The sequence below is a fragment of the Gopherus flavomarginatus genome, chromosome 2, assembly GCF_025201925.1.
Source record: "Gopherus flavomarginatus isolate rGopFla2 chromosome 2, rGopFla2.mat.asm, whole genome shotgun sequence".
Classification (NCBI taxonomy): Eukaryota; Metazoa; Chordata; order Testudines; family Testudinidae; genus Gopherus; species Gopherus flavomarginatus.
The window spans coordinates 52,321,962-52,345,187 of record NC_066618.1 but is presented as its reverse complement, the minus strand read 5'-3'; the positions used below and the strand labels follow the sequence as shown (position 1 = coordinate 52,345,187).

The window sequence follows — 23,226 nt, the reverse complement described above, 5'->3', positions numbered from 1 at the left end:
CGGGAGCCTTGAACTAATTGCTTGAAAACTAAATAAGAACACCACGTCCAAGCTTCCCTGGGGAGTGGCAGCTTCCCAGTGCCTGAAGGAGAGACTACTATGTTCTGTAGAGCTGGAATAGTAGGAGAGTTGACTGGGAGATCTCAGGGGCTTTATGTCACCACAACCAGCCCCATAAGAAATATAGACAAAATCGAAGAGAGAAACAGCTCTGTTCCTTCAGGGAGCTCTTTCATAAATCTTTCACTACTTCTTGGACTGAGTGCCCTATCAGTGCATGGCAACCTGACACCTAATCTTTGTCTCATACTGTTGGTCTCAGTTATGGTGGGTGTGATGGGTTCGGTCACAGAGACCCCCCCCTTGGGACTGTCACCTGACGTGCTGGAATTACCTCTGAGCCCGTTTTCCATTGCCAGCTTGGGACTCCAGAATCCTGCCTTGTTGAGCCAGACATGCTAGTTTGCTGCAACACAGACCCAGGTCTGGGCCATGCCCCCAAAGCTGCAGACTTTAACCAAAAACTGCTCAGCAAGTCACCCATCTCCAGCACCCAGACACCCAGCTCCCAGTGGGATCCAAATCCCAAATCAATCTCTTTTACTCTGTGTAAAGCTTATGCAGGGTAAACTCATAAATTGTTCACCCTGTATAACACTGACAGAGATGCACAGCTGTTTGCTCCCCCAGGTATTAATCACTTACTCTGGGTTAATCAATAAACCAAAGTGATTTTGTTAAGTATAAACAGTAGGATTTAAGTGGTTTCAAGTAATAACAGACAGAACAAAAGTAAGTTACGAAGCAAAGTAAAACAAAACACACAAGTCTAAGCCTAAGAAACTGAATACAGGTAAATCTCACTGTCAGAGATGTTCCAATAAGCTTCTTTCACAGACTAGACTCCTTCTTAGTCTGGGACCAATCCTTTTCCCTGGTACAGTTCTTGTTAGTTCTAGCTCAGGTGCTAACTAGGGGTTTTCTCATGACTGCAGCCCCCTTTATTTGTTCCACCCCCTTTTATAGCTTTGGCACAAGGCAGGAATCTTCCACCCCACCTTGTAAATGGAAAAGCACCAGGTTTAGAATGGATTCCAGTACCAGGTGACATGGTCACATGTCCTGTGAGATTCCAAGCCTCTATTCTTTCCAGCCTGACTCACAGGAACACAGGAAGGCTTGCAAGGAAACAGCTATTTACAGCCAATTGTCCTGGTCAATTGGAGCCACCAATAATGGCCCACACTTCACATAATTACAATAGGACCTCAGAGTTAACTTCATATTTCTAGTTTTAGATACAAGATACATTCATACAAATAGGATGAACACACTCAGTAGATTATAAGTTTTGTAATGATACCTTACTAGAGACCTTTTGCATGAAGCCTATTCCAGTTACATTATATTTACATTTCAAGCATATGGAGTACAACGTCACGGTGGGGGGCTGGGAGGAAGCTTGTTCTTAAAAGCTGCAAAAGTGAAGCACAACAGGATGCAAAGCCGCATTTTCAGCTTGCTTCTGAGCATCTGTGTTGTGAATTGAAGGCATGGCTAAAATGTCCTGAAGTGTAACTCTGGGTAGCTCAGTTTCCTTTAAAAAACAAACAGGCCCCCTATAAAATCCATACACAGTAAGCATGGAAACACTTTCAAAATTATAGTCATCCAGAAGTTGTAGCTTTTAGCTACAGAATTCCAAAATATTTTAAACACACGTATCCTATTCTTTTTGTTACCCCAACCTCACTGCTCCAACCTTGCCTTGTTTATTCAGCTCCTCCAACTGTCGTCTTGACTTCTAGACTGCACATGGTGGGGCAGAATCTGTCATTTTGGTAGGTTTGTACAGCACAATATAAGTTGGTCCTTTGTAATTATGGCTCATCTGGATTTGTAACCTGGGCTTTGCACTACATTTTTTTCATCCCCCATTTGTGATCACTCCCATAACTCCACCGGTGGCAGGAATGTTGGGAACACTAATGGAAATGGTCTGCTGGCATTTAAGATCCCAGTCCCAGTGTTCCCTGAAATCAGTAAAGATTCTCACTATTTTCAGTGGGCCACTAGCCCAACATATCGTGTCAACCTGCTCTGAGCATACCTTGACTCCATGGCTATTAAAATGGTGGCAGCATATCTCCATTAAAGTTCCCAGGAGCTGCTCTAATGAATGCAAAGGTGGAAAATTTTACTGAAAAATACCCAGTGTGAACAAAGCCACTGAGACTGTAATGGCTTTAAGCAGCTATTAGGTCACAGATCATAGACCTCTGAACTGTAAATGACTCTGTGGTCATTTTTGGGTACTGCACAAGTGCAGCAAAGCATCTGCATTGCTCTGAATCTTCCTCATATCCACCCATTTTTAACTAGACAAACCAGAACTGTAGCTTTCCCCATATTTTTCTGAAATGGTGGAACTCATTTGTTCACATTATGGATTAAGCCATTGTAAGATTTCATTTTGAAAAGTAAAGTTAGCTTTGAATTCTCAGGCTGGGCCCTGTCCAATTTTTTTTTCATACTTTTAAATTAAAAAAGAGCTAGAGCGATTTAAAATTCATTTTCAAAAAGAAAAGCAGTTGATAATCAGTTCTACACGTGGACTTTATCATGAGCATTTATTCAAGTCTAATACTTGAGCTGGAGTAATAACACCCTGAAAATAGGAGTCGTGTAGATAAAACCTCACATTGTGTTACAAACAGTACGTCTGTAATAACTGTGAGGCCTACAGCGTTTGTCAGGTTTCAGTGTCATTCAAAGCCAGAGTGCCATTGTCACAGGATTTTACTGTGCCCTGCATGTATCGGCTCAGCTGTAAGTGAGACAATAGGCTAGTTAATCATTCTGTTAAAATTACAGATTGTCTTATGCAGCCTCGTGTTCATCGTGATTTACTGTGGTTCGCTCTGGTTGCATATTCTGACTTTAGTACATTTTTTAAAAATAAACGCTGCGCAGACCCTGTGGCAAAATGAAAACAATGGTAATTGATTAAATGTCTGTATCAGAAAGTTTATTAAAAGTTGACGTAATTGATTGCAGTGAGCCTAGGTTTGTACAAGTCTAAGAACAGCTGCTTCAGGGGATTTGAAATGTGCATCTTGGGAATTGAACAGCTCATGAAGAAAAATTGACACGTAATTTTTATTAATTTAATTGATCAAAACCTACATCTGAACTAGCGTAATGCTCATATGATTCCGTTTTCTGCTGTATGGTGCATTGTATGTACAGAGAGGTGTACATATCGATGGCCCAGTTGGGCCTACTGAGACCCCAGGGTACCCTTTTGTGAATAAGCAAATGTGAGCATGCCCAAAGTGGTGCAGTAAGATTGTGTGCAGGTGCCAGAACCTTCGCACACAAAAGTCATTATCTAAGTAGATCAGTGGTGGATTAACACATTTGCCACCCCTAGGCGCTCAAAAAATTTCTTCCCCCCTCCTCCCCCGTGCCAGCTCACCTCCGCTCCACCATGGCAAGCCTGGGAGGGAGGGGGAGAAGGGGAGTTGTGGCGCACTCGGGGGATGGCAGAGGTGGAGTGATGGTGAGCTGGGGAAGGAAGAGGCTCCCTGCCCCTCCACCCCCAAAGAGTTACTCCCTGCGCCCGCCGGCCCCAGGTCACCTCCGCTATCCCCCGAGCACGCTGCTACTCGCTTCTCCCTTTCTCCCAGCGCTTTCGCACAGCAAGCCTGGGAGGGGGAGAAGGGGAGTTGTGGCTCTTGGGTGATGGCAGCGGTGGAGCGTAGGTGAACTGGGGTGGGGAGCAGTTCCTGGCTCCCCCCCCCCCCGGGTTACTTGCCACACCCACAGGCCCCAGCTCACCTCAGCTCTGCCTCCTCTGAGTGTGCCGCTACTTGCTTCTCCCTCCCTCCTAGCGCTTTCGCACTGCAAGCCTGAGAGGGAGGTGGAAGGGGCACGGCGCACCTGGGGGAGGAGGCAGGACGGGGATTTGGGGAAGCGGCTGAGTTGGGGAAGGGGCGTGAGCAAATTTGCCGGCCTAGACTTTGTTTGCCTAGGCGATAATATGCCCCTGAAGTAGATTTTACACAAGGGCTCAGATCCATAAAGGTGCTTGAGCACCTGACTTCCAGACCAGTCCTGTTTTCAGGCTTCACTGCTGTCCACCAAATTCCCATTCTGCTGCCGGCCAACCCTGTTAGCATCTATGTTTTTACAATAAAAGTTCCCTAGGCACTTAAGTTTCTGCTTCTGAGCATGTGCTCTACACACTCACTCTAAGCATCCAGCCATCTGTCTCCTGCCTAGGCCCCAGAGCAATCCATGAATTGGGGAATGACAGGCATTTGTCTGCCAAAGTCATGTGGGGCCTAACCCAGTAGATGTGCCAGAGACCACTTACCAGAGTGGTTTCCATTGAAAACCTGGCAAGAGGCTGAGGTGCTGCCCACTTTATAACCCTCGCCTTGTGCATTCAGATGTGCAAGACCCACGTTCAGTTCCTTCCTCTGTTTGAGGAGATTTGAACAGGGGCTTCCCATGCCTCACAGGTGAGTGCTGTCACCCCTGGGCTACAAGATAGTCTGATGTGGGGCTTCCTCAATCTGTCTTGTTGAAGCTGTTGCGCTCTGGATAAATGGAGCCATTGGGGCAGAGACAGAATGAGAATGACTCCATAGCCTTGTGGTCACAGCAAAGAGCTAGGAGGTGGAGGGTGCAGTCCTGCTTCAGTGACTCTTATCTAAAATGAAACAGCTTAGGAGAGACTGAGGAAGCCCTGTACTTGACTGTCCCATGATTCAAAGGCCAGAAGGGACCACTGTGATTATCTAGGCTGATGATGCTTCTTGGGGCACCTAATACTGAGAGTCACCTTACTGCCACCTGCCTCCAGCACGAGGAAGTTTTGCTTGTGTTAGCTCCCTAATGCCACCAACCTGTCAGCCTCTGGGCTACACCAACCCTGCCTTTGTCCTGCAGGTTGACAATAGATGCACCCAGCCCCCAACTCCCTTCAAAGTATTCCCATGTGATATCTAACCCCTCATCACCGGATACCCACAGAAATCTCATCTTTTCCATTCCCAAAATCCCTACCCACCACTTTTACCTTAGCTCACCGCTCCTGTATCCCACACAGCCCATGAGTTCAATTATAATGAAACAAAAGGAAATGTGTTTAAAACAAGTGTGAGTGATGGCAACAAATGGGTATGTACCAAAAAAATTATAAAATGTTTGCTAGTAAGAGTGGATTGGGGGTAAAAATTTCCCTTTTGCAGTGTTTTCTAGCCTAAGGGAGTTGGGACCCACTATTTCACAAAGCCCCCTCTCCTCAAGGTACAGCCGCAGTGAATGGCTTCAGAGTGTCTTGCTCTATCCTGTAACAGACTGAATCAGGTTTTTTGTCTTTTCACAGACAGGGCATGCCCCTCTCTGTCATATTGTTCCTTTTCACATTCAAGCAGTTTAAGAGTTTGTCTTTGATGGCTTTCCATTGACTGTTCTGGGTTGGTGCAAAGGTGGACAATCGAGCAATACATTACAAGAAAGGCTAGGCAGGGGTAACAGTAGGCCGTCTCTGAGACATGATCCCCAGAGGGCATAATTTTCTATATAGTTACATTACCTAACTCTCATACACACATCTCACAATGATGAGGATTGATACATTTACAGCTTTCAGCAGCGACCTCCCATGCTACCTTTTATAGCTAAATACCATGAAAGTTTTGTAGTAGGTGAAGTGAGTTGTCAGGGCTGAGACAGTAGTTGCTTGTAAAGAACAGTGACCCCTCTGTTGGTTAGCACCAGTGGGCCTCTGTATCACATGTAACCTCCTGTATGACACAAGCCAGTGAAATTCCTCAAACAATTCCGAGCACATATCTTTTAGAAAAACATCCATTCTTGATTGAGCATACACCAGGATCATTGGTAAGTTCGAATGGTTAATTATGCTCACTCTTACGCCTTATTTCTACACAGCATTTGTCTAGGTTCAGTTCCCAGCCAGATTGAAGAGCTGTTGTTAAATATTGGTTCCTCATGTAGGAACTAACACTGTGATCAAGTCACCCCTTAACCTTCACTTTGTTAAGCTAAACAGATTGAGCTGCTTGAGTCCATCACTATAAGGCAGGTATTTTCAATCATTCTCTGACCCCTTGCGCCAATTTAGCAACTCAAGGGTTAGCACGCCGGCCTGAGCACTGGGTGATCCTGTTCAAATCCTCCCCCCAGGGCAGTGCTGGGGAATTGAAGCTGGGTTGCACACACTCAGGGTATGGCTACACTCGAAACTTCAAAGTGCTGCCGCGGGAGCACTTCGAAGTGTGTGTGTGGTCGCAGCGCCAGCGCTGGGGGAGCTCTGCTAGCACTGCACGTAAACCATCTCATGGGGATTAGCTTACGGCGCTGAGAGGTGCGCTCCCACTACTGCGGCACCGTTTACACTGGCACTTACAGCACTGTATCTTGCAGCGCTCAGGCGGGTGTTTTTTTCACACCCCTGAGCGAGAAAGTTGCAGCGCTGTAAAGCGCCAGTGTAGCCAAGGCCTCAGGTGTATGTTCAAAGTACTGGGCTAAACGTTATTATGCTGCTACCACTTCCTCCTATTTTGTGTGGTGTTAGGTCCCTGCCTCACTCAGTCACGCAAGAACGGCCTTAGATGCTAAGCAGACTGATTCTGGGAGAGGGGTTCCCATGTGTGGCTGGCTAGCAGAGAGGCATCTCTCTGCAGCCCAGCTTTAGGTGCCTATCTTGAGGGAAGGGATGGGCGTGGGATACACACCTCTCATCGGCATCTCCAGTAGGCTGGTTTAGGCAGGGAGTTGCCTAGGATGCCAGCTTTTGTGGCTGCTCAGGCTCCTAGCTTTCCTCGTGTGTGTAGGAGCCTAGGTACTGAACTCAGGCTTAGCAGAATGCGGTGGTGGTCCTATGATTTCCTAGGTTCCCAACAGCATTTACAGCTCCAGGCCGAATATCCTATGGTCTGTGTATGCAGGTATTGGACTCTTTCAGCTGCTTGCAGAGCTCTTAATGTGCATGGCCCAAATTGTGTGTGTACAAGTGAAGGCCAGGTTCAGCCTCCACTGAAAACCAGCCTTGCTCACTGTAGACTATAGGCCACCCTGCCTTCCCAATGTCATTCTCCTTGGTTGGCAAATGGCTTTTCAATAAATGACCATGTATGGAGGTGGAATCTGAGCAACCACCTTCCAAGACTATTTACTTTTGGTGAAGTGCCACAGTGCTGATGCCGCTTGACAATACATCAATCTTTGGCATGTGGCTCATCAGGAAAAGCCACTGGTGGGCCGGGATGGTTTGTTTACCTGCGTCATCCACAGTTTCGGCCTATCGCAGCTCCCTGGGAAATGGCGTGGGACGAGGATCATGCTTGCTGCTGCTTCCTGCAGCCCCCATTGGCCTCAAATGGCAAACCACAGCCAGTGGGAGCTGCGATCAACCAAACTTATGGACACTGCAGGTAAACAAACCGTCCTGGCCTGCCAGCGGATTTCCTTGATGGGTCACGTGCCAAACGTTGCGGATCCTTGCAATACAACAACAAAATATATGAAAATTAGAGTTAGCTATCAGATCGGGCATCCTGGAGTACAAATCTTGATCAAACTCTTCTATCATGAACACTAGTGATACCTTAAGGCATTCTCTGTGTGTCACTATTTATTTGGGAATAGAGCATATATTAATTATCTCTTGGTTAAAATACTTGGGCCCCGATTTTTAAAGGTATTTTGGCAACGCCTAACTCCTGTTAAAAATTTGAGTCTTGCCCCCTCCCCTCTCCCCAAGTATCCCTGCAAGGGAGAGGGACCAAACTGGCAAACAAAAGGTTAGTGTTTCTCTTACAAGCCCCATCCAACTGGAGTCAAATTATGCTCAGTGGAACATACATACTGTTGGACTCCTTGGGTTTGGCTCCCCCTCTTGGGGGGGGGGTCAAATATAAAAATTGGCCCATGAATCTGGTGCCTTCCTGAGTGGAAGAAGAAAATGTAGTGCTACTCTCTTACCCAAACAGTTACGGCACCGCAGTGAGCTGGCACTTGGACTCAATTGTGCAGATCATAATATGGTCCTCTGCTTGCCTTACATGGATTGATGAACAATGAAATTGTTATTGTTTACACTTAAAGCATTATTATTGGTAGCTAAATTACTACTCTTTAACACCACTGGGGCATGTCACAACTCCGCAGTACTAGTTCACGCTCTCAGCATCTTCAAGGAGAGTGCTGCTCACAGTTCCCTCACATCAAGTTTTTGTGGTGTTTATTTTTCCCCTACAGCTATATTCTTAAGGCTACAGCCACAAAGGTACTTGGGTGCTTAAGTAAGTCTAACATTTTGGGACCACTGACCTTCTCAAACCCGCTGCTCAGCTGCCATCTAACCCTGTAGATGTCTAGGTGTCTGCTTGCCTGTAGACATACCCAAAGCCAGCTTAAATAAGTCCTGATGCCATCCTTCAATTAGTACGCTGCTAAGTGCCCAAGTACACGCCAGAGACCCCCTCTCCCCAAAGTGGTGTTTCCCCAGCCCCTCTCCCCACTGGGGCCCAAGCCTCAAGATGAATTCAGAGCACATGTATGGTCAAGAGCGTCGCCAGGGTTTTTGGCGCCCTAGGTGCAGGATCGGCTCGCCGGTCCCGCGGCTCCGGTGGACCTGCCACAGGTGTGCCTGCGGATGCTCCACCAGAGCCGTGGGACCAGCGAACTGTCTGCAGGCACGTCTGCAGGAGGTCCACCGGAACAGTCTGCCGCCCTCCCAAATCCTGGCGCGGTCATCTAAATGGAAGCACCGGCCCTGTGTGTGGTTGGGTCAGTAAGGTAGGCTATACGAGTTTCAGGCTTGCATCCCCACTGATTTTGAATAGAAACTTGAACCCAGCTCTTCCACATGCTTCGGTCACTCATCTGTGACACCTCTCCTGCAGCTGGGTAAGCCAGTCCCTCCTTGGTTGTAATGGCCTACAGCAGAACCACCATCTCACCATAGGCAATAGCCCTGTGGTTAAAGCACTCAGTTCGCAGGTGATAGACCAAATGGTGGCTTTGCCTGATTTGGAGCAGGGACTGGCCCTGCAGGGGCCAGAGTGCTAGCACCTGGCCCTTATGCTTGCTCCAAGCAGGCCTACTAGCGCAAGCCCTACTAGGGAGATGGTATGCCTCTTGAGAATCCTGCCAAGGCTTGGGCAGCAGCAAGGAGAGGGGCAACAGCGTCTACAGAACTGAGCAGTGTTTTTTTGTAAATGGCAGTTGTGCCTAACGCGGCAGTGTGGTGTCTCAGTCCCTTTGTAAATCTTGCCCTTTGGGCCTGATTTTTCACAGTACTTTGCATTTTTATAACATGTTGTCTGCGAAGTACTCAACCAGTAGCAGTTGTGAACACTCAACACTTGCAAATCTAACCCCAGACACTCACATTGGGCACCTAGAAACTGAGGAACAATTAGTGACAATCTGTGAACATTTTGGTTGAAAGCCTCATGTCCCATAGGAATTCTGGGCTAGCTCTACAACAGGATTTAGGCACCTAAGGTCAACATTTAGGTGCCACCGAGCTCCTTAACACTTGGCTCAGCTGCCCCCTAACCCCATAGACACCTAAAGTTGCTTGATGCTAAGTTTCCACTGTTCCAGTCCCCATAGCACCTAAATACCTGCCGCTGGTATGGGCCCAGATATCTCAGTCTAGGTGTCATGGCAGCTCTCGCACATCTAAGCCTCAGAAGGCTCCTCAAACTAGGTGTTATCCTGCCTCTCATTTCTTGGAGGTCTGAGGTCATACGCACTCTCTACACACACCTAAACCCACAGAAAACAGGCACAATAATTTGAGCTCTCACAGCATGTGGTTGACTCCAGTTCAGTTCCACCATCTGCATGATGTAAAGCAGGAATTTGAACTTAGGGTGAGGTGAGTATCCTGATGCCCTGCTGTCTAGCGGGATAATCTGACCTGAAAAATCTGAGGGCAATACTACTGCTGCTGCCCCACAAAGTGATGCCTCTTTACTACCAGGGTAAAAACTCCCACTGAATGTAACAGAGCTCAAGAGTCCTAAAAAAAATGCAGCGTCTCATTAGTAGTCTTTGAGAACAAGAATTGACCAACCAAGAGCAGGTCCTCAACTGTCTGCTGGGCTTCAGGGGTTATACCAGAGTTCTGCAATTAGGAAGCCCTTCACATAGATACAGCCGAGACCATAACTCTAGAGCAGTGATCCCCAAACTTTTCAGGGTCATGCCCTCTTTTACCCCTATTTGTGCCCCCCACCCTGGAGCTCGCTGAAGCTCCCGGGAGTGGGGGGAAAGAGTGTGGATAAGGGTCAGGAGGCTGCAGCTGGGAGTGGGGCCAGGCATGGAGCCAGGAGCTGTGGCGGAATAGAGCTGGGAGTGAAGCATGGCAGGGTGGTACTTCCTCCTCCCTCCACCCCCATGGGGGCTGGCCCAGGCTTCGCCACGCATCCCCAACTGTTCCTCTGCGCCTAGGGGCATGCCCCATAATTTGGGGACCTCTGCTCTAGAGGAAGCATCAGCCATGTTAAATGCTGACTGTAGAGATGTTTTAGGTGAACCCTCCACAATGAAAGAAACTTCTCCCTGGAGGAGCCTGGCAATTTATCGGTAAATTTTGCCTTTGCCTCCCCAGTTAGAAAGTGATAGTTTAATAAAAGTATCTGCTGATTGGCACAGTTGTAAGGATGAGGTAGAATACATTTTCCTGCCAAACAAGTCCAACCTTTCAGAGTACTTGTCCTTTGGTGTCAATTTATATCACCCCTTCTTAACCTCTCATTAGCTGCCCTTATGACAGGAGGTACTGGATGCAAGCAGAAGCAAGCATAGGCATGTTGTCTCTCTTATCTGAGTGCTTTTCTGTGAGTGGTAAGGATGCAAGGGTGCTCCCTAGAGTATTTGCTGGTTCCAAGATTGTGAAGGAGCCACTTTATCCAGCAACTTATGGGTGTTCTCCTGAACAAACAGCCTGAATACCCAACGCTGAAGCCAGGCATGTCAGGAAGCACTAATACAATTTAAAATCCTCTGCTACAGACAGGGGAGAAAGAATATGGCACTGCAGAGTCAACTGTTGATGAACAAGAGGAAGTGAGCCAAGCCAATGGAACCTACTGTGGCACTTGTAGGAACACTCAGGCTGAACCATCTGTGGTTGCAGTGATAGAGGCTGTGTGTGTGGAATAGGTGACCTTGTTCTGGACTGTGTTGAGGATCAAGACCTTGCAGACTCTGGAACATCCCAGGGATTCCATGAGAACGCTCTGGTAGGGGTCAGCAGCCACTGGGTCAAGGACCTCTATCGCTACTATGGAATATCAGGAAGGCCCAAGAGAGGAGGAAGACATCTCCAAGCCCAATCCTGAGGAACCTTCCAAGTAGTCCCCAGGCAACAAAGGAGCCACCATGGTGGGACAATCAACATCCAGCCTCAACTGAAGTCCAGCACGTTGGATACATCAGAACGGACAAAGAAAGCATTTGGTGCTGGAGCAGACTTTGGCACTGAAGCAGAAGCCAGCACCATTCCCATAGAAGCAATGTGCAGTCTCATCATCAGCACCAAAGACAGTTCCTGTGCTGATAATCTGGTTTGCACTGAAAAAGCAGACAACCTCAATTCTGTACCCTGAACTGGAAGAGGTGCTGACACTAACAACAGATCCATATCCATTCCAGGTGGTGCCGAGGGCACTGATAAAGCCACCACAGCTGAATGCTTTTGAATCAAAGGAGAGTCATGACTGACAAGTCCAAAGCTGCCTGATACACCACGAGCTTAGAAACAGTCAGTGACAATACCGGATGGTGCCGATACTGGACTCAACAGATGCTCCACAGGCAGTACTGGAGTCAATGATAGAGAGTCTACCTGCTCTTACCTCAGTACCAGATAGCAGGTAGATGGCCCTGCTCTTTCACATGTACTGGATGAATCACTGTGCTGGTCTGCACTCCTCTTAGGTGCAGTGGAATCTCTCCTAGCACTGATATGGTTCAGTCCATTTTATGAGATCTCTTTCCAGGAGGATCAAAAGAAGGAGAAATGTCTCTTTTCTTCCTTGGAAAAGAATCTGAATCTGTCCGAACAGTCTGTGCTGGCTCAGATAACCTCTGGGAGACCTAATGATCTCTGGAGGTCCCCACTGCCAAAGTGGGCATCATGGACTGCTCAAAAAGGTACTGTTTCAAACGTAAGACCTTCCCCTGCATTTTCCTCTTGAACAATTTGCAGATGGAGACCATTCTTTAATGTGCCCTTCTCCCATGCACAAAAAACAGTGCTTGTGGGGTCACTATGGGGGACAACCACTGCCCCCCCCATGATGGACAAACCCCCTGGTGATGTCATCTAAACTATACACAACAAAATCCCAGTCAGATTATGCTATTCTACCACACAAAACACTCCAACACTAGCCATGGACAGTAAGAAGGAACTAAAGGGGGTTGAGGCGGCACTGCCCTTAAATAGCCAGGGGAGGGACTAGAGCCACATGGCACAAGTGCTGATCCTACAGTACTGCTGAAACAAAGTTCTCCTGTTTCAGTCATTGGGTGCACACACAGCTGAGTGGAATACACAACTGGAACTACTCAAAGTCATCCTCCTCCTTGCAGGGCCCCCTCTCTATCCACCCAGTTTAAAAAACAAAAACAAAAAAATTAGGCTCCTCTCCCCAGCATTCCCTCATGGCTATCTTAGGTGGCTACTCACTCAGCATGGTGGCTTGTGTAGATGCCATTCTTAGGTAGCTAAATCTCCCTCTACTTTGTGAAAAATCCACCTACGCATCCAGCTGGGGATTATGGATTCCACTGGGTTACAATATCCCAGAGCCTGGTTGTTAGGGTTTGAATCTGCACTCTGCCTGATTTGCAACAGGGACTATCAGCAAACAGAAAGGAGTCAGGAAGCTACATTACCTAGGGAAAGTCTCATTTGGGGGCTCTAGAGTCCTGCATCAGAGGCTTTTTGGCTGTACAGATCTGCTCTTAAGCAGCTGCCGTTGAAACAGGTATCTCTGAGCCAAATGCGATACTGAAGCTCTTGAAGATACAGATGTTTCATAGTAGCATGGAACTTTTTATTTTATTTTTTTGTATTTCTACCCCTTCAGTCATCATGAATTTCAGTTAACATACTAAGCACATGATTGAGGATTTAAAACATTTTCAAGTTGAAAAATCTAGTTTACCACTTAATGAGAAAGTATTTAACTAAATATTTAGTTCTCCAGTTAATTTCTCAAGATGATCTGAAATTTTCTTATTCCTATGGCAGTTTAGTGAACTTTTGAGGATTTGTGCTTACATACTCAATTTTTTGTATATGGAAGTTGTTTTTCAAATCAAAAAATTATTTCACTCCAACAAAATAGCTGAAACCAAGATTATCCAGTTGCTGGTGGCTTTATATCAATAGGTTTATAGCACACCCTTTCTTAAAGACTCTTCTAGTTTAGCGTCCTATGAAACATCTAAATAGCTTTTGTAAATATGAATAGATAAGTCTGAACATTACGCATATTATAAACTTGGCAGCGGATAAGCAGGGTGTTTCTAATACTATTTAACTGTTTTTGTTTGTTTTTTTTTAAAATTCATTACAATTTGCAGAAATTAACTAGTATTTTTCGGGTTTTTTTTTTTATCCCCTGGAGCCAATGTTGAGCAAAACCAATATGTACGAGATTATTTCCATGTCAACTAGAACCATAACAGGTTGAAACACCAGTGGTAGAGATAGGCTACTCACTTAGTATGGATGGTTGTTATAGAAATACTTGGAATAATACAAAATAACTTAATTCTTTAGTGTTTCACTATCATTTCCAGGCCAAATACATGAACCACTACTATTGTGTTCTTAAATTTTTACTAATAACTTTATTTAAATAAGACACAGGAACTTCTATACTGAAAAAATACAAAACAAAAGCCACACATTTCCTTGTGCAAAGCAATATTGTGTGATAACTCGAATACTGTTCAGCACAGTGGCTAGAAATAACAGTACAGCTATGTACAAAACTTCAAACAATATTTGACAAATTTCTACAGCTGGATGTAGGATACATTTGAGATCAACAACTGCTGGGAAATTTACATGGCAAAGCATTAACTTTAACACATTTGGTTCAAAACCTTCAAATACGCTAAGAACAAATGTGCAACAATTAATATTTAGTTTCTCATGGAAAATGAGCATGTAATGTCACTGTAAATACAGTACATCAGAGTTCATCATGGATCTAAAAATCGCTTATTAAATCTTTCTGGAATCCTAACACCAAGAACTGAAACTACAGATTCGTATTTGGACACTACCAGAGCATAGAAAAGTCACCATATTGCAATGTTAATCTAGAATGTAAAACATTAGAACAAATTTGCACTTACATCACAGAACAGGGGAATTTTTTCCCTTTAATGTCAATCTACAAAATATATAGTGTTTTCACCAAGGCCTGAGATTAGTAGGGTTCAAGATGGCTGTTGCTGTGTGAGGGCTTCAAAAAGGTTCTTCATGTGAAAATGGTAAAAATAAAAAAACAGACTTCCGCCTCTTACACTGTCTTTGCAGCTCCACCCAACAGTCAGAGTACTGAGTGTTTTACAAGCTGCAGGTTTACACCTTGTAATAGAATACTAACAAAACAAGAAGGGAACTGGGCTTCTGTATCTCAAAAGTATACACAATAGCAGGATATTTTTTTCCAATTTTGCCAGTAGTTATTGGTGCTGCTATCTTAGTCTTTTCCCACAATTCCTCATCAAAAGAAGAAAAAAAAAGCAATGGCATGAATTTAAATGCTGCAGTGGCTGCAGGTGGCTAATCTCTTCAATTCCTGGGAAAAGGTAAACCACATTCTCTTAGGAGCAGACAACATAAACCTAATTCCACTGAGCTGAAACCAATGGAGCAAGAACATCAAGTTTATTCTGCCTTTGGGCTCCTCTTTGTATCACAGGACATTATCTTCGAAAGCAATGCTTTGCAGTTCCAGCACAGTAAGAATATTAGCAAACAGTTCTTGCTATGTACTATCTTTGAGAAGGTGACCAGCTTGCAAGCACCAAACTATTTTACTAGGGTTTCTTACCCACATTTTAACAAGGAAAAACTTTATACAGTAGTAATTTAAGTAAATGAGGGTACTATGAGAAGCTCTGATTAGGCGAACTTTTGCTTCTCTCCTCCTTTAAAACATCCAGTTGCTCCTTTTGGATTTTAGTCCAAAAGTAGAATCATTCACTATGCAAATAGAATGCTGTTCATGTTGCTTGATAAAATCTGAGAAACCTAATTTCCAACCAGCAAGTTAATGAACATTTCCAGAAGAGAAACTAAACATTAATTCGACTCTTAGATGGTAACAGTAGCTTAACTGCCAACATAAACATGAGAGGAAATCCCCACCAACCCCTGTGAAACCTCAATGAATTTTCTGAAATTAAACAAAAACATTCTCGTCTTTTAAAATCCTTTCACACAAAACATGGAATGTTTCTTATGTACAGTCTAGTACTGAACACTTCATTTGCAACAGCTTAACAGTCATTAACTGAGCGACACCTGAAACCTTTAAATGCCACATTTTACATATATTGAAATGACAGTAAATGCAACAGTTGTTTTACTTGTAACCACATGACAAAGTGATGTTGTACATCACCGATTTGCTGGTTCTCCTCACGTTCACTCATGTCCAGGTCATCATTCTCCTGGATTTGAATGCACTTATTCCAAGAAAGTGGAATGTAATGAGGAAATATTAATGCATAAAACAAGGAAAGGCAAAAGAGTGATGTTCTCTCTTTAGCTTTTTAGCTGTAAAATATTTTATATCCCAATATGATATACATTCCAAGTTACCTGAGTTTAGACTTCGAGAGAAGTACCTGAAGCTAGGCCATAGGGCGGGCACTGTGCAACTGTTGTGGCCATTTTTTTTTTTTGCATTGTATGTATTACAGAAGTTAGAAACATAAACACCTGGATCAATTGTAAACATAATCCTGAAGTACAGTATTTTCCATAGGACACAACACAGCAAGACATTTTCTATTCAGACAGGCAACTTTTTTGATACAGAGCTTATTTATACTGTAGAATTTGAAACAGAACACAAGACAGTACTAATCTGGTCATACTATGAAATGCATAGTCTCCACTTAAATGCTTAATGATGCACGGTTTTTGCAAGCATTACTGCTTTTTCACAAAAAAATGCTGAATATGAGTTCTGTCCCTGCCAAGAACAGTATTGAGATATTTTTAAGATGCTGATAAGTATTTTGTTTTGTTCTGAAAAGGTTGCCACTCCATGCAGATGTATTAGTATAGACTCCCCAGTCCTTGTTTCAGGGCAGAGGCCTGCTCCACCTTGGTCTAGATTACCACATAGCTCTGAGGAGAGGAGAGTTCTTCAGTCTGAAGTTCCTGCAAAAGCGGCTGCTGCTGTTGGGATGGCTGTTGTACTGAGACCTCTGTAGAGTCCATTGTGCTGGTGTCATCTGACAGAGATGAGAAGGAGACCCGAGATGAAAGTTGCTCGACAGTCAGAGTGCTCAAAGCTGTGCTTTGACCAGAGTTTGGAGAGTTCTTGAGAGTCAGGTCAGAAGCAGGTAGTAGGGGACCCAGAAGTTTTACAGGACAGAAAGCTGATCCGGTTGGGATGAAATTAACCTTGTTTTTGTCAGGGCATGAAAAGAGCGGGGCTGAGACAGGCTGACGAGACCTACAACGAGACAAATTATTATACACCTGACAAACTGAAAAAGTTTATTATGTGAACAGGTTTTGTAGTTCCACAAATTGCTAAAATGTGAATGACAAGGAATGGGGTTAATTGGACATAAAGGGGCAAACATCTTCCATATTGGTAGTCAGTTAACTGTTTGATCCACAGCATTAAAATAGTATTTATAACAAAAGTGACTGGATACCATCGGACAACATGCAGCTTTCAGCAATAAAATCTACAGTACGAATGCACATGGAAAAAATATGATGATGAACTTAGAAATTTTAGTTTGACAAAAATATTGAAACAGCAGCATATATTTAGGAGTATTAAATCCCTTTTTTGAGAAACTCCATAAGATAAAATTCTCCTTTCCTCAAATCCAGATATTGGTTTGGTCCTTCCTCCAGAACCCAACAACACTGCTCCTTAGCCAGCAGGGAATGCTACTGGAGCAGAACATGCCCTCCTGGCTCCTTCCATCCACAGGAGCTATGTATATGCAACCTACAGCATAGCCGCAGTACTGCTGGTCTAGGGAAAAAGAGGTGAAGGCCAAGAGTTTAAATTCTGGTCTCTTGCACAATAGCACACAGTGGTACCTTCAAAACTACTAGGCAAACCCTCTATCGTAAATTTGCTAAGTCTGTATCTACTTTATACACATTCCCTTTCATTTTGTATATCTGTTTTATACATGTCAAAATATAGCTCAATACTGACTAACAAAAACTGCCTGCTCCCAGCATTTTCTTTTAAGCCAGGAACATTTTATAAAATGGACACAAATGGATAGGATAATAAAGAAAAGGGATTTATAAATGCTGGACATAATATTTTAAAACTAAGTATTCCATGTTTTCTTTGCGTCACTTTTCTTGTTTGTCTTTTATAAACACATTAAAAAGTTCAAGCATAACATACTCCATTCCCCTTCAAGCCAAAATGAACACTTCCAACTTTTTGCCTGTTCAAACTCTCTAAGAACAGTTTGCTCCTGCAAAAAACTCATCAGCTGGAGTAGTTTATTCATCTGCAATTGAAAAGGTTCAGTAAAAAGGTTTACTGCTTTGCAGATACCAGCTGATATAAAAGGCATTACTTACGACATTTCCTCAAAGACCTTCACTCGCTCACATCCCTCTGGGGGCTCTCGTTTGAACATGTAGCTGTTGTTTGGTTTGGGAGATGAGGCATACTTGGGCAACGGTGAGCTACTCCCACTGTCTGAAAATTTAAAGCAGTTATATTACACTAGTGATTGAGTGTGCTTTTCATTAAATTTGATTTCCAAACAAGATGCCTTTTTCACAATTTAGCTTCAAATGCCAGTTCACCTCTACCACAATGCTTCCTTTATTGCAGACTATTTCTAACACCCTTCTATAGCACATTTCTTCTGAATAAAAGCTTCAGTGCAGCAGTAATCTACCATAAAAGCACATAATAGAAGGATATTTTTATCCAGAACACTGCAGATTGAATAAAGCAGAGCTGTAATCCTGGAAACAAATAAGTTCTTTATTATGTATTTCAAAAAAATGTAAATGAACAGGATAATATGTATAGCACATGCAAAAGAATTACAAGTGGTTATGATAATGTGGAGTTCTGTATGCCTTCTTATTGCATAAACATGGTAATTGAAAATGAATGTATACAGCATATACTTTATTAAAAGCCTATAGTCCTTAGCAGAAACGTTGCCCTCAATAGCCTCCTACTGGTAGCATGGGAGGCAGAGCTAACATTGCTCATCCCGGTTCATCATGAAAATGGAACATCATAGTTAGAGAGACAATGTCAACTTGAAATCTAGTCGGTTACAAAAAAGGAGTTAAGGATGGGATTCAAAAAAGTGATTAGGAGACTCACCTGGGAGGTGAGAGATTCAAGATCAAGTCCCTGCTACAGATCAGGCAGAATGGAAGTTTCTGATGTCTTAGCTGAGGGCCTAACCACGGGACTAAAGGCTATAAGGCGAGGGCCCACCACAAATATTTTTGAAGACAAAACAGTAACCTGGCTTTGGCACTTAACTCGAGGAGAGGGTTCATGGCTGTGACTCCCAAGCGGAAGAAGATGCTTTCCTCTGGCCCAGAGATAGGCACCTAACTCCCTGGGAGGGGCAGGGCTTAGGCCAGACCCCTTCTCCTCGGCAGTTCCCACTGGCTAGTTTAGGCAGCTCCCCACTCAGCACACTGGCTTTTGCAAATCTCTTTTTATGGTATCTCGCTCTCCCCACACATTGTACAGAGAGCCTGGGCACTTACCTCAGGGTTTTGAATTTCTATAGGCTGAAGGGCACCTAAGTCCAGCTTCCAAATCCCACCCTAAGAGTAATTTCCGTTTCTGTACCTGTTTGAGTTCCCCAGACAATTTCTGTGGGTTCACATACACATTTTCCTATTTGTGAATGTTTTATTTTCCTCTGTTGTATGAAAGACGAGCAGAAACAACAAGGGAAAATCTACTAACTGAGGCCACAAACTTGCACTGTGATCCACTAGCACAAACTCCCCACAGCCCAGGCAGAGACTCAGTGAATTCATTTTAAGTCCACTTTGAGAACCCACAAAAGAGTCTGCAAAAGTTCTGATATAATCATTGCTCATAAATATAAGATACTGAATTTTAATGTTACGTGTTTTGATAGATCACTATTTCATTTTTAACGGACGCTACCAACTTAGCCACTCTTCCCTTTAACAGTACTGCAACTGATTTGAGGAAAATTTGTTTCCAGTTTCACTGTTTCTCCCTCAGTCGGAATGGACCTTTTAGTTACAGGATATTAGGTGTTACCTGTAACAAGATAGGTAAAAAGCTTGCAAACAGTAGTATGATTTGTCAAGTTGACAGTGTCAAGATCCTTCTAGAATCTTTCCAATACTTGGCCAGCATGGCTGACCCCATAGAAAAAGGTCATATGTTGAACCCAGAACAGGAAGAGCAGACTGAAATGTGGGTGATGGAATGTAATCCTGTGTTCATTCCTCCTCTTCTAGCATTTAAAATTGAAGATCCAGGTTTCCACCTAAAATCTGTTTGGAAATGAGACTGTATTACTGTTCATTGCACCAATCAATGAAAAACTGTAGATGTAAACCTAAGAGAAATAACAGCTGAATTGAGAATTTAGTCAATTTTAAGAAGATCTACAATCCTGTTTAGACAGCTCATCAATTGATAAAAGTTTTTAGCATGTTTGGATTTGTTTGTTGAAACTATTATAGGACAAAGTAAGTAAATAAATTGGTAGAAGTGTATTAATATCTAAGGGTAGATATGAAGTAGGGGGATGATTAACAAGTTAACACAAGCGAGTGTGTGTGTGTGTGTGTGTGTGTGTGTGTGTGTGTGCGCGCGCGTGCGTGTGTTACTTACAGAATAACAAGCCTTTCATTTTGGACAGAATGTGATTTTGATGTCTGAAGAATACATATGCTTATGAAGTGAATCACATAGTATGTGCTTTGTGCTTCATTTCATAAAACCTTAAAAAAAGTTTTTTTTCAGGGCTGTGGAAACAAAATCACAAGCCTGTAATTATATCAGTATTTAAAGCAGGAAGGACAGTCTTTACAGTTTCTTAAACTGGTATTCAGTAGTGCCAGAATCTCATATGGTAAAGTTTTTAGTGAAGTAGATACCTCCAGTAATAAAGTTCAGAAACATCAACTGTAATTCTAACATTAAAAAATAAGTAATGTGTATTTTAATAATCCTGCAAATATTTCTTCCCAAACACCATCCCTTTGGGAGGCAGGGATGCCTGGCTTCTTTCAAAGAAGTCATTATTTTATCTTCATTCAACAGCTAGTGGGGTGTGCTCTACAAGCATATATGTCAACAAAACAAGCATACTGTACCTCCGTATCGGATCTTAATCAGGTCAAGGTTCCAGATTCCTAATTGTCACTTCTTAGCTACTCTGAACAGCTGCTCTGCCTCTGTACCGTTAAGCACGTGTAACACGGATAACTTTTTGAAATTTCTAAAAAAATTTTTAAATACCACTAAATAGCTTGCATGGTGACTGAAAGTTTCAAATGGTATTTCCTCTCCATTTTTCACAGGACTGTTAGTTGTCAACACTGATTTTGCTGCTGCAAAATATGGTTCAGATGTATCTTTGTATCTTTCCTGTTTTGAGTAACATATGCTTAGTTTATTGGCACAAGTTTTTAATATTGTCAGTGCTACAAAGCCAACAATGCCACAGAAGAGCAAGCTCAATTCTGCTCTCCTTGTAACAGTATCAACAACATTGTCAGTTACATTTCCAGTACCAGAAGACTTACTGCTGATAAAGTTACATGAGGAATGGTGAACACTGCTTAATTTTTTCATGTATTGGGCTGAATCTGCAGTGTTGGCAGTTAAAAGCCTACAATTTTAGTAAATGAACGAATTGCATTTCATTAAGGAAGCAGTGATAGAAAATTAATAGAAAATAGTAAGATGTAACACCTAAGTTCAATTTTTTCACTATTACTACAATGAAGACTGCCTTGGTAAAAGTTTTGTCTGGCAGGAGTTCCATGTTACACAACTGTAAACTTAAAATTTAGACATTTTGAATGCTGTTTTATGCTTATGATTTAGAAAATGTTTACAATTTAACCAACTATTAAACAATATGATTATTTTCACTAATAACCACACACACATTAAATATGTATTAAATATGAAACAAAATGTTTTTAATCTCTAGATATGTTTCAACAATGACAATACCGTCCTGTGACAGTACTTACACAAAAGGGACAGATGTAAGAGGTAACCTGCAAAGTTTAACTACTAATTTTGAGTGGCAGATGGACAACTAAAAAACAAAAAAAAGGAAAAAAGAGAAACTCTGCTAATGACCCTCAGGATTACTCTTTGTTTTGATAGGTTAAAAACAAATGGTATTCTTTATTTATACAGAAAAGTGCCTTTCTGCTTGTATTCTCTCCATGCACTTTATAAAACCTTTACAAAGCATGAGCCAGATCCTGCAGTCCTCATTTAGCCAAATCTCCCACTAAAAGATAATTAAATGGGAGTTTTGGCAAAGACAGGATTGCAGGATACAGCTCCATATATACAGGAGTTCTTTGAACAGCCATCACTGAAGTGCAGCTAATACTGGGATGAAATATACAAATTAAGTAATAGTGTACAGAACACTAAAAAAATTTAGCTCAGGAGGTTTATCAGAATACTATATAAACTTGAAACTTTGGGTGCAGAATATAGAATCCAGGTAGACAGAATATAATTACTCAAACTGGAATTTAGCCAGGACATTAAGTCTTCGTGAAAATGCAATGGGACTTTCAGTAAGCACACACAAATTCATTTTTATATTTCACTGAAAAGATGGCACCTCTATCCGCTTGTTGCTTGGGGCACCCAGTTTACAGCACTATTCTGCAGCCTCTAAGTAGTACTTAAAAGCGAATACTTATCACTAAATCATTTAAGAAAAGGTTATACATTGTAAAGGAATTTTTCCCTATATAAAATATATTTTAAAGCTGGCTAGTTATACATTAGGATTGTCTGTCTAATTTACCTCTCCTGCCTCAAGTATAAAATTATCCTGTCCTACTTTCTTCCCCGCGTACTCATTATCTTTTCTTTTCCTCTGTTCACGAGACTAGAATTACCTCAATATTACTCTTATCCGAAACACAAATGTTGCTAAAACAAATTCTAGAGAAACTGCAGTACATCAAATATTTAGCAACTTAAGAGTTACTATGCTAGATTGCTAGGCAAGGGACCACTATGGAGGTAATCTGCATTTAAAAAAAATACTTTAACCGACTCTTTGACTGGTTAACTCCCTGATCAGATACCAGATTCTACATTACAATTTTAACAGGATAGGTTTAGAGAGCTCAAATATTGCTCCAGAAGACAGGGTCTCAAAAGTCAATCCTATGTGCACTAGAGTCAAACCAATGTCACAGATCTGCATCCCAATAATGCAAACTTTGTAGAGCTGGTAGCCTTAATGCACTGAAGATGCCTCTTACCATACTATAGGCTGACCAATTTTTAAAACAGTGGCCATTAAATTTTCTCCTCACATGCTCTGACCGATGCTGTTCAGAATCATTCTCCCATTGCAGAAACTGTTATGGTTCCCCTCACCAGAGCTGACTTTCATTTTCTATTGAAAAATTCATTAGATTAAAGTAGCTCCTTATAGAAATGTAATCTAAACAGCTAATCTGGTTCAAAGAGCAGCAAATGAGGGCCTGTGGCCAAAGCACAGCATTACACAAGAAAGAAAAGATGCTTTAGAAATGTAAAGCAGTGCTGTGTCTGGACAGCGGGCTGGTACCCCTTAATACTCAGGTGGCTTGATTAACTATTAACTTTCATTTTCTATTCAGAAAAACATTCAGGAGCAGCTTAATGCTGTTAATTATAATTTTTCAGTAGTAAATCA

General features: G+C 42.8%; 1 protein-coding gene across 3 annotated transcripts in view; it reads right to left on the bottom strand.

The window, feature by feature from the left end:
- Positions 1-13,898: 13,898 nt before the first annotated feature.
- Positions 13,899-23,226, bottom strand: part of GLCCI1 (glucocorticoid induced 1) — a 115,639-nt gene continuing 106,311 nt past the window's right edge. For 2 of the 3 annotated variants that reach the window (XM_050938629.1, XM_050938630.1), the window contains exons 7-8: positions 17,885-18,005; positions 13,899-16,772 (exon numbers count right to left, since the gene is read on the bottom strand). In XM_050938629.1, coding sequence (XP_050794586.1) covers positions 16,424-16,772; positions 17,885-18,005 — 470 coding nt within the window. In that variant the 3' untranslated portion in view covers positions 13,899-16,423. The remainder of the gene's footprint in view (positions 16,773-17,884; positions 18,006-23,226) is intronic. The other variant, XM_050938631.1, reaches the window with a different exon arrangement.